The sequence below is a fragment of the Bos indicus genome, chromosome 24, assembly GCF_029378745.1.
Source record: "Bos indicus isolate NIAB-ARS_2022 breed Sahiwal x Tharparkar chromosome 24, NIAB-ARS_B.indTharparkar_mat_pri_1.0, whole genome shotgun sequence".
Taxonomy (NCBI): domain Eukaryota; kingdom Metazoa; phylum Chordata; class Mammalia; order Artiodactyla; family Bovidae; genus Bos; species Bos indicus.
This window is the reverse complement of record NC_091783.1, coordinates 49807066-49823853: the sequence shown is the minus strand read 5'-3', so window position 1 is coordinate 49823853 and position 16788 is coordinate 49807066. Positions and strand designations below refer to the sequence as shown.

The 16788-nt window shown below is 39.7% G+C and overlaps 1 protein-coding gene across 2 annotated transcripts in view; it reads left to right on the top strand.

Annotated features, from left to right (window-relative positions):
* The window catches only part of ACAA2 (acetyl-CoA acyltransferase 2), a 34988-nt gene that overhangs the window by 2301 nt on the left and 15899 nt on the right, over window positions 1–16788 (top strand). The window contains exons 2-3 of one of the 2 annotated variants that reach the window (XM_070779033.1): window positions 6702–6868; window positions 13424–13552. In XM_070779033.1, the coding sequence (XP_070635134.1) occupies window positions 6702–6868; window positions 13424–13552 (296 nt within the window). The remainder of the gene's footprint in view (window positions 1–6701; window positions 6869–13423; window positions 13553–16788) is intronic. The other variant, XM_070779034.1, reaches the window with a different exon arrangement.

Here is a 16788-nt window from a genome sequence, read left to right as displayed (position 1 = left end):
GGGAGTGTTTGTACAGCCTTGCAAAGCATGTTGGTGGGCTGCCAAATTAATCCTGCAACTGAAGCGGGTACAGAAGCAGCAGTTGTCCTTGCTAACTTTGTTTGCTGTCAGCAGTTGTTGTGATTAAATGAGTAAATATTTTCCTAACAATGTAATAGAAAAGAAGGCAGAATTCCTCTTTATTTTCTCGTGTTATTTTTTCCTGTACGGTCACATTTGCCACCTTGCCGGGCCCTTTCTTGGCATTTCTGACTCATTATGCCTTGGATTAATCTGTCTTTTCACTGTCTTTAGTGGAAATCTTTAGCCCCTGAATTTCCAAAGTCTTTTAAAATACATAGATGTTAGTCTGGTTAATGATTGTTAGGCTTTAGACCTTTTAACATGCACACAAAATTGACATCAGATCAGATATTAATAATTATTGCCATGGTATCCAGTTTATGAAATGGGGAAAAAAAATCACACATACCAGATTTTTTTTAAATAATTTTTTAAAATGCTTAATAGCATTTTCCCCATTCAAAATCATTGTATTAGTTCAGTGTTAGCCTTACTCCTGCTTACTTTACAGTCTGGGAGCACCAAGGAAGCAGATGTGATGTAAGGAAAGGGGAGATTCTTGCTTTTGTTTTTGTTTTCACACACACACACACACACACACACACACACACACACACTATTTTGTAGGTTTCTCATATTTTACCATTAGAACTTCCCACATGAAAATGCTTTCTTAGATTATGAAGTACAAGGAAGAAACCTATGAATGGAAATTTATGGAGAAGCAAAGGAAGTTTGCCTTCATTGTTTCTGAAAAGCCAGGGTTCATTCAAATCATTTCTGTGTATGTAATGTCATTTTTTCTGGTTTTTGAGATTTTCACATTCTCTTTAGTTTTGAGAAGTTTGGCAGTGCTGTGCCAGGATGAGTGTGTGCATGTGTTTTGCATGTATTCAATTTGGGGTTAACTGAGCTTGAATCTGTACATTTATCTTTTAGTTTTATAGAAAAGTTGAATACAAAGTACAGAGCATTCCCATACACTTAACTCATCCCACTCCATTATCCCCTATTATTAACAGCTTTCATTAATGTGGTATGTTTGTTACAGTTGATGAACCAATACTGGTACATTATTTTTAACTAAAGGTCATAGTTTACATTAAGTTTCATTTGTTGTGTTGTGTAGTCCTGTAGGTTTTGATAGATGTATAATGACATATATCTACCATTATAGTACCATAAAGAGTAGTTCTCTGCCCTAAAATTTCCCTGTGTTCTACCTGTTCATTTCTCCTTCCCTACAACCCCCAACCCCTGACAGCTGCTGGTCTTTTTACTGTCTCCATAATTTTGCCATTTCTAGGTGTTATATGCTGCTGCTGCTGCTAAGTCGCTTCAGTCATGTCTGACTCTGTGCGACCCCATAGACGGCAGCCCACCAGGTTCCCCTGTCCCTGGGATTCTCCAGGCAAGAACACTGGAGCGGGTTGCCATTTCCTTCTCCAGTGCATGAAAGTGAAAAGTGAAAGTGAAGTCGCACAGTCATGTCCGACTCTTCGCGACCCCATGGACTGCAGCCCACCAGGCTCCTCCATCCATGGGGTTTTCCAGGCAAGAGTTACCGGAGTGGGGTGCCATCACCTTCTCCGAGGTGTTATATAGTTGGAATCATATAGTGTGTTGTCTTTTCAGATTGGCTTGTTTCACCAGCAGTATGAGTTTAAGTTTCTTTCATGTCTTTTCATGACTTGATACCTCATTTCTTTTTATTGCTGAATAATATTCCATTGTATGAATGTACCACAGCTTATCCATTCACCTACTGAAGAACATCTTGTCTGCTTCTAAGTTTTGGCAGTTATGAGTAAAGCTGCTATAGACATTTGTGTGCAGGTTTTTGTGTGGACATGTTTTCAACTCATTGGGGTAAACACAAAGGAGTGTGATTACTGGATCATGTGAGTAGCATATGTTTAGTTTCAGGGTTGGAAGAAACTGCCACACTCTCTTCCAAAGTGGCTGTACCATTTTGCATTCCCAGAATCAGCGAGTGAACTTCTTTTGCTCCCCATCATCACCAATGTTTGGTGTTGGCAGCGTTTTGGATTTTAGTTGGGAGATGGAATCTCAGAGTTGTTTTAATTTTCAGTTGCCTAATAACACGATATCAAGCATTTTTTCATATGGTTATTTGACATTTGTATAGTATCTTTGATTAGCACATTTTTATGCATTTTTAGCTGGGTCATTAATTTCTTATTGAGTGTGAAGAGTTCTTTGTATGTTTTAGATACACATATCTTTGTATATTTTAGATACACATACAATACTTATCTGATATCCTTTATCAGATAAGTATTTTGCAGGTATTCCCTCCCAGTCTGTGGCTTGTCTTTTTGTGCTTTTAATTGTGTCTTTTGAAGAGTAGAAGTTTTCAATTTTAATAAAGTCCAAGTTTTTCTTTCTTGGATTGTGCTTTTAGTGTTGTATCTAAAAAAGTTATCACCAAGCCAAACCAAACGTCCCCTAGGTTTTCTCCTTTGGTATCTTCTAGGAGTTCTATAGTTTTTGCATTTTATATGTAAGTCTATCCAGTTTGAGCTAATCTTTATGAAAGGTGTAAGGTCTGTCTGCTTTGTTGTTGTTTGCATGCGAATGTTCAGTTGTTCCAGCACCACTTACTGAAAAGACTATGGTTTTTCCATTGACTTGCCTTTGACTTTGAGGTCAATTGCAGTAGACTTTGAGGTTCTACCCATGTTTTTGGTTTTTATTTTGTTTTTCCCAATATTCTTCCCCCTGTTCTTCAGATTACATAATATCTGTTTATCTATTTCAGAGTCACTGACTCTTACTCCGTTCACTTCCATTCTGCTACTACACCCATTCAGTACACGTTTTATTTCAGGTATTTTTCCGTTTTAGAATTTTCACTTTGGTTTTTTCCTTTAATCTTCTTTTTCTTTGTGGAGCTGTCTGAGCCCTTATTATGAACATATTTTTCTATATATTTTGGAACATAGTTATGAGAGACTACCGCTTTAAAATCCTTATCTGCAAATTCTAACATCTGGGTCATGTTGCGGTCCATCTCTGTCAATTGTCTTTTATCTTCAGGATGAGTTGCACAGGCATACCTCATTTGCTTGTGAATTGCAGATACTGCAGATTTTTTTGTTTGTTTTTTACAAGTCGAAGGTTTGTGGCAGTCCTGCAGTCAAGCAAGTTATTTGTGCCATTTTTCCTACAACATTTTCTCCCAAAATGTATTACATTTTGATTCTCACAATGTTTCAAACCCTCCATCAGCAAAAAGATTACAACTTACTGAAGGCTCAGATGATGGTTAGTATGTAAATTTTTTAGACATAATGTTGTTGCACACTTAATAGGCTGCAGTACAAATATAACTTTTATATGCATTGGAAAACCAAAAAGTTCATGTGACTTGCTTTATTGCAGTAGTGTGGAACCAAACCTGTAATACCTCGGAGATATGTTTGTATCTTCCTGTTCCTATGTGGATTAATTTTGGATTGTGTGGTGGACAGTGCAGATGAACCGTGGTAGAGACTGAATTCTGCTACTTTCCAAAAAGTATTGACTTATTTATTGTTAACTATTTATTTTTGTAGACATTTAATTGGCTGAACTCAAACTGCTTTCCTCATAGCTCAGTTGGTAAAGAATCTGCCTGCAATGCAGAAGACCCTGGTTTGATTCCTGGGTCAGGAAGATCCACTGGAGAAGAGATAGGCTACCCACTCCAGTATTCTTGGGCTTCCCTTGTAACTCAGCTGGTAAAGAATCCACCTGCAATGCCGGAGACCTGGGTTAGAACCCTGAGTTGGGAAGATCTCCTGGAGAAGCGAGAGGCTACCCACTCCAGTATTCTGGCCTGGAGAATTCTGGCATGGATTGTATAGTCCCTGGGGTCACAAGAAATCGGACACAATGAGTGACTTTCACTTCACTTCAAACTGCAAACTCTGTCTGCCCTGTAGAGGGCAGCAGCTCAAAGCTAACTTCAATTCATTTCGCCTTAGCGGCGGTGCATGTAGTTGGCCCCACAGGTACATGATTAAGGATTCAGCTGGATATTTGGGCTCCCCACTGTGGTCCTTTACTTTCACAAACCCCCCTCAGTTCCCTGTAGCTGTGATTGCTGCAAACTCAGTTTTCTTATTCTTCAAGCCAGCCAGACTGAGTTTTTTAATTCTAGCCATTCTCTTCAGTGTAGAATGCTGGCCTTCAAGTTAACAACTATAAGCAACTTAAGATTCACCATGTGCTATTCCCTTTTTCCATATCTACGCTTCACTTGCCTATTTTTGTTCATTTTCTGGGCACTTGAGGAAGCCATTCTTCTCTGTCGTCAGTGTCTATTGGAGTTGGCCAAATAGGAGCATACTAGGCAATGACCAGAGATAGGACTGTACCAAAATTAGGAAGAAAGCAAACAAAGGGGAAAGAAAAATGAAATAAAGTAAACACTGATATGAAAAAAGGCTGAGACTGTCAATCAAGGAGGATCAGAGGACATTTATGGGAAGGCATGGGCTTCCCTGGTGGCTCAGTGCTACAGAACTCGCCTGCCAATGCAGGAAACAAGGGTTTGATCCCTAAGTCTGTAACAGCCCCTGGAAGAGGAAATGGCATCCCACTCCAGTATTCTTACCTGAAATCCCCATGGAGAGAGGAACCTGGCTGGCTACAGTCTATGGGATCACAAAGAGTTGGACATGACTTAGTAACTGAGCACGCAGACGGGAAGGTGCAGTGCCACAGAATAACCCATCTATGAGAGGAAAACATTTGTAATGCACTAAGCTAATATTTTGCTTCCCTGGTGGCTCAGTCGGTAAAGAGTCTGCCTTCAATGTGAGAGACGGGTTCAATCCCTGGGTCGGGAAGATCCCGTGGAGAAAGAAATTGCAAACACTCTTGCCTAGAGAGTTCCATGGACAGAGGAGCCTGATGGGCTGCAGTCCATGGGATCGCAAAGAGTTGGACATGACTGAGTGACACTTTCACTTTAAACTAATATTTATGGCCTTTTGTAAATATCTGAATACTTTATCTTTAAAGAACCAATCAGATCTGTTCTAAATTGTAGTTATGTATGTTGCTCCTAACATTCTTTTAGACTGTAAATTTCTCAAAGTAGAAACCAAAGAAAAAGCTGGAATTTTTTTTAGGATAGGTTTAGTTTGTTCTATCAAAAGAGATCCCTAACATAAAGGAGAATTGTGTATCTGGGCACAAACCCATTGTTAAAAAGTCTCATAGTTTCTTGGCAAGATGTGAAAATGTGTGCTCAGATTGTCTTTGAGAGAATTTAGCCTATGTAAAGCATAAAGCCTGAAGTCTGTCATACAGTAAGTACCCCCGATATGTTGACTATAATATTTACCTTGCAGAGTTGTTTGGGACGATTAGATATTATATGACAAGTGACGAGATGTCTAGTGCCTAATAAATGTTAATGTGATGAAGCAGCTGTTAACTGATGTTGTTCCCCAGTACGCAGGCTTTGCATTTTTGCATTTTGCTACTCTAGTGGGTGCCACTCACATCCTAGTCCCTGTAGATTTGTTAAACATGACTTTTTTTCCTTTGGTGGCACTAGAGTGCCTTGAGAAGGGGCAGTTTGTATCTGTCTGTACAGGGACACCAGTTGAACCAATAGTGATACTGCAGATTTGTAGTCTTTGTATTAATAGATGTATAGATAATCCCTCTGTATCCTTTGTGGTTAGGTCAAATGTAGGAAACTTTGTTATACTCTGACACACATTAAAAGAGGGATATTAGTGAACGAGAGTATCTTTAGAAGAAAACAGCCAGAATTAAAGAATTATTGAAAGGATACTTTTTACGTACTTCAGAAAAGAGAATTTAGGTCTGGGGAATTTTACATGTTAGCTGACATCAGGTACTGGAGGGGCTACCCATGATAACAGCATATCTATTTTGCCTGTTTTATTCTAAGAGTAACAGATAATAGTTCCAGTTATTTGAAGTTTGTAATCTGAGTCATCCTCTGACTCTAGAAGCAGTGACATATATAATACAAATTCAAAGCAGCATATGTTCTAGAAGCTATATAAATTGAGTTTGGGATGCATTTGGATAGAACTGGGATTGGTGGATGGAAGATTTGGTAAGCCAAGCCAGTTCAGTATGAGAAAAAAATCGTTAGTTTCTATTGCCCGTTCATGGTAACACTGCTTCACACAATAGAGCGTGCCTTTAGCATAAGTTAGAGAGGACCTTTCATCAGAAATAGTCTGGAGGGTGTGCATGGTGTGAGTGCTTGGCCTTCAGGCACCTTTAGTTGGGAGATTCTTTGATTCTGTGACTAAGCAATATATTTCAGCAAATAGAAGCATTTCCATTTTCAACAAATCATCAGCAAGTAATCAGTTTATAAAAATGTCCAGCCAACATGGATTTGCATTTGCATCGTAGCCTGCCAAGCAGTTCTTGGTGCCACATGCAGGTATTGATCAAAATGATAACCCTTAGGACTGCTTGTGTGTGTGTGAGACCCATGCTATGTATTAAGCGACGGAGATTTTCAGTCATTTAATTGAAAATTGTGCTTTATAGTAAAGTGCACAGAGAATTATTTAAAGCATGTTAGGGATGCTGCTGACGAATCTGCAGTTGCTTATAAATTCTCCTTGCAATAGGTGTGTTCATCGTTGCTGCTAAGCGGACCCCCTTTGGAGCTTATGGAGGTCTTCTGAAAGACTTCACACCTACTGACATGGCTGAGTTTGCTGCCAGGGCTGCCTTGTCTGCTGGCAGAGTCTCACCTGAAACTGTCGACAGTGTCGTCGTAGGCAATGTCATGCAGGTTAGTAGGGCAGAAGGGAAGTGTTCACTCCTACTGCTTTCTTTTATCAGTTTCTAAAAATAATTCCTTTAACATGTCATAATGGTGTACTAGTTAATAATAGTTAAAGGTATTCATAATTTAAGCAATTCCCTGACCCCCGAAGCAGTGGCATATATAATTCAAAGGAGCATATGTTTGGAAACTACATATCTGTCTGGGACTTGGGATACATTTCATTGCTTCTTAAATAACAGATTAATTTCCTTGACTTACTTGAAGTAAATTGGTTCTCTCTGTGTGCCACCTGGGGAGAATAGCAAGCCTAAGCAATGCAGTACGTCGTGTATAATTTCTTACACACAGTAGAAGTTTGGTCAATGTTTGTTTTGGGGAATGAGAAGCTCTTTTACCCTCTACCTTGCTGTATATGGTGTACAAAATAGATCACTCATTTGCAGTAATTGAAAGCTGAATATGCCTTCAAAGTGTGGTCAAGATATGGGGATGCTCTTACTCTTCCCACACCTCATTGATGGGATGGAGGCTCTACATTTAGTGCTTTGCCACCACCAGTGCGTGTGTGCTAAGTCCCTTCAGTCGTGTCTGACTGTGTAGCCCTATGGACTATATAACCCACCGGGCTCCTCTGTCTATGGGACTCTCCAGTGAAGAATACTGGAGCGGGTTGCCATGCCCTCCTCCAGGGGATCTTCCCAACCCAGGGACTGAACGTGCATCTTAACATCTCCTGCATTGGCGGGTGGGTTCTTTACCGCTAGCCACCTGGGAAGCCCTGCCACTGACAGTACTAGAGCCCCAGTCACTGCTCTTCTGGCTTATAAGGTGTTTCCAGACTGGGTGAGACGCCTTGAGACTACTGCCACCTCCTCCACTGCGTGCTTTCAGCTCTTAGAGCTGGGAGAAGGCTCCGAGAGAGGTGCACAACTGTCCCCTGTGAATAATACTGCTTTGAACATCATGTACAAGTTTCTGTGTGGACACAGGTTTTCATTTCCCTTGGGTGTATGCCTGAGTATAAATGCTAGGTTATATGTTAGCTCTACATTTAGTTGTTTCAAAGCTTTCAGATTGCTTTCCAAAGCGGCTAAACATTTTACATTCCCGTCTACAGGGTATGAAGGTTCCACTTTCTCCACATTCTTGTCAACACTTGTTATTGTGTGTCTTTTTTTTTTTTAAATTACTGTAGCCATGCTAGTGAATGTGAAGTAGTATCTCACTGTGGTTTTAATTTGCCTTTCCCTGATGATTGATGATACTGAACATAATTTCATGAGCTTGTGTCCATTGCTATATCTTCTTGAAAGTGAAAGTCGCTCAGCGTTGTCTGACTCTTTGTGACCCCATGTACTGCACAGTCCCTGGAATTCTCCAGGCCAGAATACTGGAGAGGGTAGCTATATTCCCTTCTCCAGGGGATCTTCCCAACCCAGGGATCAAACCCAGTTCTCTCACATTACAGGCGGATTCTTTACCAGCTTAGCCACAAGGGAAGCCCAAGAATACCGGAGTGGATAACCTATCCCTTCTCCAGTGGATCTTCCCGACTTGGGAACCAAACTGGGGTCTCCTGCATTGCAGGTGGATTTTTGGAGAATGTCTAATTAATATCCTTTTCCCACTTTTTAATTAAGTTATTTGTCTTTTCATTATTGATTCATAAGTGTTGTTTTTATATCCTAGATACAAGTCCCTTAACAGAAATTATGATCTACAAATATTTTTCTATACTTGATTATCTTTTTATTTCTTAATTATATCCTCTAGAGTATGAAAATTTTGAATTTTGATGAAGCCCAATTTTGGTTGTTATTGCTCAGGCTTTTGGTGTCATTATATAAGAATCTATTTCCAAATCTAAGGTTGTGAAGATTTATTCCTATGTTTTCTTCTAAGTTTTAGCTCATACATTTAGGTCTTTGGTTTATTTTTATTTAATTTTTATATATGTTTTGAGGTACAGGTTCAAATTCATTCTTTTGCATATGACTATCCAGTTGTTCTAGCACCATTTGAAAAGACTCTTCTTTCTCCCATTGGATGGTCTTGGCACTGTTATTGAAAATCAGCTGACCATAGACACGTGATTTTATTTTTTGACTCCACATTCTATTGCACTTATCTGTATGTCTATCCTTTATATGTCAGTTCCACACTGTCTTGATTATCTTGATTATCACTGCTTCATAGTAAGTTTAGAAATCAAAGAAATGTGAGTCTCCTACTCAGTTTTTCTTTTCAAAGTTGTTTTGGCTATTCTGGGTCTCCTGCAATTCTAAAATATGAATTTTAGAATCTGTTTATCCATTTCTTCAAAGAAGTCAGCTACAATTCTGATAGGATTGTTTTGAATCTGTAGGTCAGTTGGCGGAGTATTGCCATCTCAACAGTATTAGTAAGTTTTCTGATCTGTGAATATGGCATGTTTTTTGTATAAATCCTCTTTAATTTTTTCAACAATGTCTTACAGTTTTCAGAATATAAATTTTGCACTTCTTTTATAAATTTATTACTATTTTGTTCTTTTACATACTACTGTGAATGAAACTGTTTTCTTATTTAATTTTCAGATTGTTCATAGCAAGTGTATAGAAATGCAGTTGATTTTAAGAAAAAAGAAATACAGTTGATCTTTATATTTAATCTTATATCCTGAAACCTTGCAGAACTCATTTATTAGTTCTAATGGTTTTCTAGTTGATTACTTAGGATTTTTTGTATATAACATCATGTCATCTGAGAGCAGAGATAATTTTGCTTCTCCCTTTCCAATCTGTATTTCTTTTACTTTTGTATTTATTTTTCTTGCCTCATTACTCTGTCTAGAACCTCTGATGTTGAATAAAAGTGACAAAAAATGGATGTTGCTCTCTTGTTCCTGATACTGTGGGGGAAAGCCTCTGGTCTTTCAGCACTAAGTATGGTGTTATGTGGATTTTTGTAGATTTCCTTTATCAGATAGAGGAAATTCTTTTTCTGTTCCTAGGTTGTTGAGTGTTTTTATCATGAAAAGTTGTTAGATTTTTGTCAGTTGCTCTTTCTATGTCAACTGAGATAATATGATTTTTGGTTTTTATTCTGTTGATACAATGTGATATATTAATTGCTTTCAGGTGATGAAACAACCTTACATTTCTCGATGACCCTTGCACTGATCATAGTGTATAATTCTTTTTCTAAATTGCTAAATTCTGTTTGCTAGTATTTTGTTGAAGATTTTTATATCCATATTCATAAGAGATATTAATCAGTAATTTTTGTGATATCTTTGATTTTTTATCAGTATAATTTTGGCTTCATGCTGAGTTGGGAAGTGATCCTTTTCTATTCTTTAGGAACAGTTCGTGAATAATTGGTATCTTCTTTAAATGTTTGGTAGAATTCAGTAATGAAGCCCATCTGGCTTTTTTTGTGAGTAGTGTTTTGTACTAATTAATTCAGTCTTCACCCCAAGAAAAAGAAATGCAAAAAGGCAAAATGGTTGTCTGAGGAGGCCTTGCAAACAGCTATGAAAAGAAGAGAAGCTAAAGGCAAAAGAGAAAAGGACAGATATACCCATTTGAATGGAGAGTTCCAAAGAATAGCAAGAAGAGATAAGAAAGCCTTCCTTAGTGATCAATGCAAAGAAATAGAGGAAAACAATAGAATGGGAAGGACCAGAGATCTCTTCAAGAAAATTAGAAATACCAAGGGAACAACATTTCATGCAAAGATGGGCATAATAAAGGACAGAAATGGTATGGACCTAACAGAAGCAGAAGATATGAAGAACAGGTGGCAAGAATACACAGAAGAACTGTACAAAAAAGATCTTTGTATGATCACGATGGTTTGATCACTCACCTAGAGCCAGACATCCTGGACTGTGAAGTCAAGTGGGCCTTAGGAAGCATCACTACGAACAAAGCTAGTGGAGATGGTGGAATTCCAGTTGAGCTATTTCAAATCCTTAAAGATTATGCTGTGAAAGTGCTGCACTCAATATGCCAGCAAAAGAAAGTGCTGCACTCAATATGCCAGCAAGTTTGGAAAACTCAGCAGTGGCCACAGGACTGGAAAAGGTCAGTTTTCATTCCAATCCCAAAGAAAGGCAATGCCAAAGAATGCTCAAACTACCACACAATTGCACTCATCTCACATGCTAGCAAGTGAAAGTGAAGTGAAAGTGAAAGTCGCTCAGTCATGTCCGACTCTTTGCGACCCGATAGACTATACAGTCCATGGAATTCTCCAGGCCAGAATACTAGAATGGGTAGCCTTTCCCTTCTCCAGAGGATCTTCCCAACCCAGGGATCGAACCCAGGTCCCCTGCATTACAGGCAAATTCTTTACCAGCTGAGCCACAGGGAAGCCAACATGCTAGCAAAATATGCTCAAAATTCTCCAAGTCAGGCTTCAACAGTACGTGAACCATGAACTTCCAGATGTTCAAGCTGGATTTAGAAAAGGCAGAGGAACCAGAGATCAAATTGCCAACATCTGCTGAATCATCGAAAAAGCAAGAGAGTTTCAGAAAAACATCTGCTTTATTGACTATGCCAAAGCCTTTGACTGTGTGGATCACAATAAACTGTGGAAAATTCTGAAAGAGATGGGAATACCAGACCACCTGACCTGCCTCCTGAAAAATTTGTATGCAGGTCAAGAAGCAACAGTTAGAACTGGACATGGAACAACAGACTGGTTCCAAATCAAGAAAGGAGTACTTCAAGGCTGTATATTGTTACCCTGCTTATTTAACTTCTATGCAGAGTATATCATGAGAAATGCTGGACTGGATGAAGCACAAGTTGAAATCAAGATTGCTGGGAGAAATATCAATAACCTCAGATATGCAGAATGATACCACATTTATGGCAGAAAGCAAAGAAGAACTAAAGAACTCTTGATGAAAAAGGAGAGTGAAAAAGTTGACTTAAAACTCAACATTCAGAAAACTAAGATCATGGCATCTGGTCCCCTCACTTCATGGCAAATAGATGGGGAAACAGTGGAAACAGTGTCAGACTTTATTTTTTTGGGCTCCAAAATCACTACAGATGGTGATTGCGGCCATGAAATTAAAAGACACTTGCTTCTTGGAAGAAAAGTTATGACCAACGTAGACAGCTTATTAAAAAGCAGAGACATTACTTTGCCAACAAAGGTCCATCTAGTCAAGGCTATGGTTTTTCCAGTAGTCATGTGTGGATGTGAGAGTTGTACTATGACGAAAGCTGAGCACCAAAGAATTAACGCTTTTGAAGTATGGTGTTGGAGAAGACTCTTGAAAGTCCCTTGGACTGCGAGGAATTCCAACCAGTCCATCCTAAAGGAAATCAGTCCTGAATATTCATTGGAAGGACTGATGTTGATGCTGAAACTCCAGTACTTTGGACACCTGCTATGAAGAACTGACTCATTTGAAAAGACCCTGATGCTGGGACATATTGGAGGCAGGAGGAGAAGGGGATGACAGAAGATGAGATGGTTGGATGGCATCACTGATTCAATGGACATGAGTTTGAGTAAACTCTGGGAGTTGGTGATGGACAGGGAGGCCTGGCATGCTGCAGTCCATGGGGTTGCAAAGCGTTGGACACAACTGAGCGACTGAACTGAACTGAACTCACTTGTTATAGTTCTATTCTGATTGTCCATTTTTCCTTGACTTGGTTTTGGAAGGTTATTTCTTTCAAGGCATTTTTCCTTTTCACCTAAGTAATTTATTGGGCTTCCTAGGTGGCACTAGCGTTAAAGAATTTGCTTGCCAGTGCAAAAGACTTAAGAGACATAGATTTGATCCCTGGGTTGGGAAGATCCCCTGGAGGAGGGCATGGCAGTCCACTCCAGTATTCTTGTGTGGAGAATCCCCATGGACACAGGAGCCTGGCAGGCTATAGTCCATAGAGTCACAAAGAGTCAGACACCACTGAAGTGATTTAATATGCATGCATATAATTTATTGGCACACAACTGTTCATGGTAGTCAGTTCTCAATATTCACACTAGTTATGTTTTGTATAGTTTGTCGTTTTGTATATTCAGCATATAGAGTATGCTGAATTAGCAACTGCTGAACAACCGTTTCCAGTGAAATGACAGTTCCTGTGAGCCTCCAGCCACAACATATTTGTTAACAGATCAAAAAATAACCTTGTTTTATGTGTGTTTCTACGTTAACAAAGCTTCCCTGGTTATTACAGTGTGCAGCCAAGGTTGCGAACCACAGTCTCAGATGCATCCTTTGGTAAAGCACATACTACTTTGAGACAGCCTATTACATTTTTAAACAGCTCTGATTGTTATAAAATTCTGTATTCTCCTGAAGATTTAATATAAGAATTTCTCATACTTAGTTTGTTTAAAAACCAGTCAACCAAATTACAGTTTATATTCAAATCATTCACACTTAATGTACAAAATATGTTATACCTGTATGTATTATGTCATACCTTAGAGCCAAATTGTTTATAATTTTTTAAAGATTATGGACATTTTAGTATATTTTGTCCTTTTTCTTGATTTCCTAGATTTATAGAGGCAATTCTTTTTCTTTTCCTTCTGTTCCAGAGTTCTTCAGATGCTATATACTTGGCAAGACATGTTGGTTTGCGTGTGGGAATCCCAAAAGAGACCCCAGCTATCACTATTAACAGGCTCTGTGGCTCTGGTTTCCAGTCCATTGTGAGTGGATGTCAGGTAAGAGCAGCATTGACAGAATGTGGTCCACTGGAGAAGGGAATGGCAAACCACTTCAGTATTCTTGCCTTGAGAACGCCATGAACAGTATGAAAAGGCAAAATGATAGGATACTGAAAGAGGAACTCCCCAGGTCAGTAGGTGCCCAATATGCTACTGGAGATCAGTGGAGAAATAACTCCAGAAAGAATGAAGGGATGGAGCCAAAGCAAAAACAATACCCAGTTGTGGATGTAACTGGTGATAGAACCAAGGTCCGATGCTGTAAAGAGCAATATTGCATAGGAACCTGGAATGTCAGGTCCATGAATCAAGGCAAATTGGAAGTGGTCAAACAGGAAATGGCAAGAGTGAATGTCGACATTCTAGGAATCAGCGAACTAAAATGGACTGGAATGGGTGATTTTAACTCAGATGACCATTATATCCTCTACTGTGGGCAGGAATCCCTTAGATGCAATGGAGTAGCCATCATGGTCAACAAAAGAGTCTGAAATGCAGTACTTGGAATGCAGTCTCAAAAACAGCAAAATGATCTCTGTTCGTTTCCAAGGCAAACCATTCAATATCAGAGTAATCTAAGTCTATGCCCCAACCAGTAATGCTAAAGAAGCTGAAGTTGAACAGTTCTATGAAGACCTACAAGACCTTTTAGAACTAACACCCAAAAAAGATGTCCTTTTCATTATAGGGGACTGGAATGCAAAAGTAGGAAGTCAAGAAACATCTGGAGTAACAGGCAAATTTGGCCTTGGAATACAGAATGAAGCAGGGCAAAGGCTAATAGAGTTTTGCCAAGAGAACGCACTGGTCATAGCAAACACCCTCTTCCAACAAAACAAGAGAAGACTCTACACATGGACATCACCAGATGGTCAACACCGAGATCAGATTGATTGTATTCTTTGCAGCCAAAGATGGAGAAGCTCTATACAGTCAGCAAAAACAAGACCAGGAGCTGACTGTGGCTCAGATCATGAACTCCTTATTGCTAAATTCAGACTTAAATTGAAGAAAGTAGGGAAAACCACTAGACCATTCAGGTATGATGGAGAAGGCAATGGCACCCCACTCCAGTACCCTTGCCTGGAAAATCCCATGGATGGAGGAACCTGGTACACTGCAGTCCATGGGGTCGCTAAGAGTCGGACAAGACTCAGTGACTTCACTTTCACTTTTCACTTTCATGCATTGGAGAAGGAAATGGCAACCCACTCCAGTGTTCTTGCCTGGAGAATCCCAGGGATGGGGGAGCCTGGTGGCTGCCATCTATGGGGTCACACAGAGTCGGACACGACTGAAGTGACTTAGCATAGCATAGCATAGCATTCAGGTATGACCTAAATCAAATTCCTTATGATTATACAGTGGAAGTGAGAAATAGATTTAAGGGACTAGATCTGATAGATAGAGTGCCTGATAAACTATGGAATGAGGTTCGTGACATTGTACAGGAGACAGGGATCAAGACCATCCCCATGGTAAAGAAATGCTAAAAAGCAAAATGGCTGTCTGGGGAGGCCTTACAAATAGCTGTGAAAAGAAGAGAAGCTAAAAGCAAAGGAGAAAAGGACAGATATAAGCATCTGAATGCAAAGTTCCAAAGAATAGCAAGAAGAGATAAGAAAGCCTTCTTCAGCGATCAGTGCAAAGAAATAGAGGAAAACAACAGAATGGGTAAGACTAGAGATCCCTTCAAGAAAATTAGAGATACCAAGGGAACATTTCATGCAAAGATGGGCTCAATAAAGGACAGAAATGGTATGGACCTAATAGAAGCAGAAGATATTAAGAAGAGATGGCAAGAATACACAGAAGAACTGTACAAAAAGGATCTTCATGACCCAGATAATCACAATGGTGTGAACACTCACCTAGAGCCAGACATCCTGGAATATGAAGTCAAGTGGGCCTTAGGAAGCATCACTATGAACAAAGCTAGTGGAGGTGATGGAATTCCAGTTGAGCTATTTCAAATCCTAAAAGATGATGCTGTGAAAGTGCTGCACTCAATATGCCAGCAAATTTGGAAAACTCAGCAGTGGCCACAGGACTGGAAAAGGTCAGTGTTCATTCCAATCCCAAAGAAAGGCAATGCCAAAGAATGTTCAAACTACCGCACAATTGCACTCATCTCACGTGCTAGTAAAGTAATGCTCAAAATTCTCCAAGCCAGGCTTCAGCAATATGTGAACCGTGAACCTCCAGATGTTCAAGCTGGTTTTAGAAAAGGCAGAGGAACCAGAGATCAAATTGCCAACGTCTGCTGGATCATGGAAAAAGCAAGAGAATTCCAGAAAAACATCTATTTCTGCTTTATTGACTAAGCCAAAGCCTTTGACTGTGTGGATCACAATAAACTGGAAAATTCTGAAAGAGATGGGAATACCAGACCACCTGACCTGCCTCTTGAGAAACCTGTATGCAGGTCAGGAAGCAGCAGTTAGAACTGGACATGGAACAACAGACTGGTTCCAAATAGGAAAAGGAGTACATCGAGGCTGTATATTGTCACCCTGCTTATTTAACTTATATGCAGAGTACATCATGAGAAATGCTGGGCTAGAAGAAGCACAACCTGGAATCAAGATTGCTGGGAGAAATATCAATAACCTCACATATGCAGATGACATCACCCTAATGGCAGAAAGTGAAGAGGAACTAAAAAGCCTCTTGATGAAAAAGTTGGCTTAAAGCTCAACATTCAGAAAACGAAGATCAGGACCTCTGGTCCCATCACTGCATGGGAAATAGATGTGGAAACAGTGTCAGACTTTATTTTTTGGGGCTCCAAAATCACGGCAGATGGTGAGTGCAGCCATGAAATTAACACTTACTCCTTGGAAGGAAAGTTAAGACCAACCTAGATAGCATATTCAAAAGCAGAGACATTACTTTGCCGACAAAGGTCCATCTAGGAAAGGCTATGGTTTTTCCAGTAGTCACGTATGGATATGAGAGTTGGACTGTGAAGAAAGTGAGCACCGAAGAATTGATGCTTTTGAATTGTGGTGTTGGAGAAGACTCTTGAGAGTCCCATGGACTTCAAGGAGATCCAACCAATCCATTCTAAAGGAGATCAGTCCTGGGTGTTCTTTGGAAGGAATGATGGTAAAGCTGAAACTCCAGTACTTTGGCTACCTCATGCAAAGAGTTGACTCATTGGAAAAGACTCTGATGCTGGGAGGGACTGGGAGAAGGATGAAAAGGGGACAGCAGAGGATGAGATGGCTGGA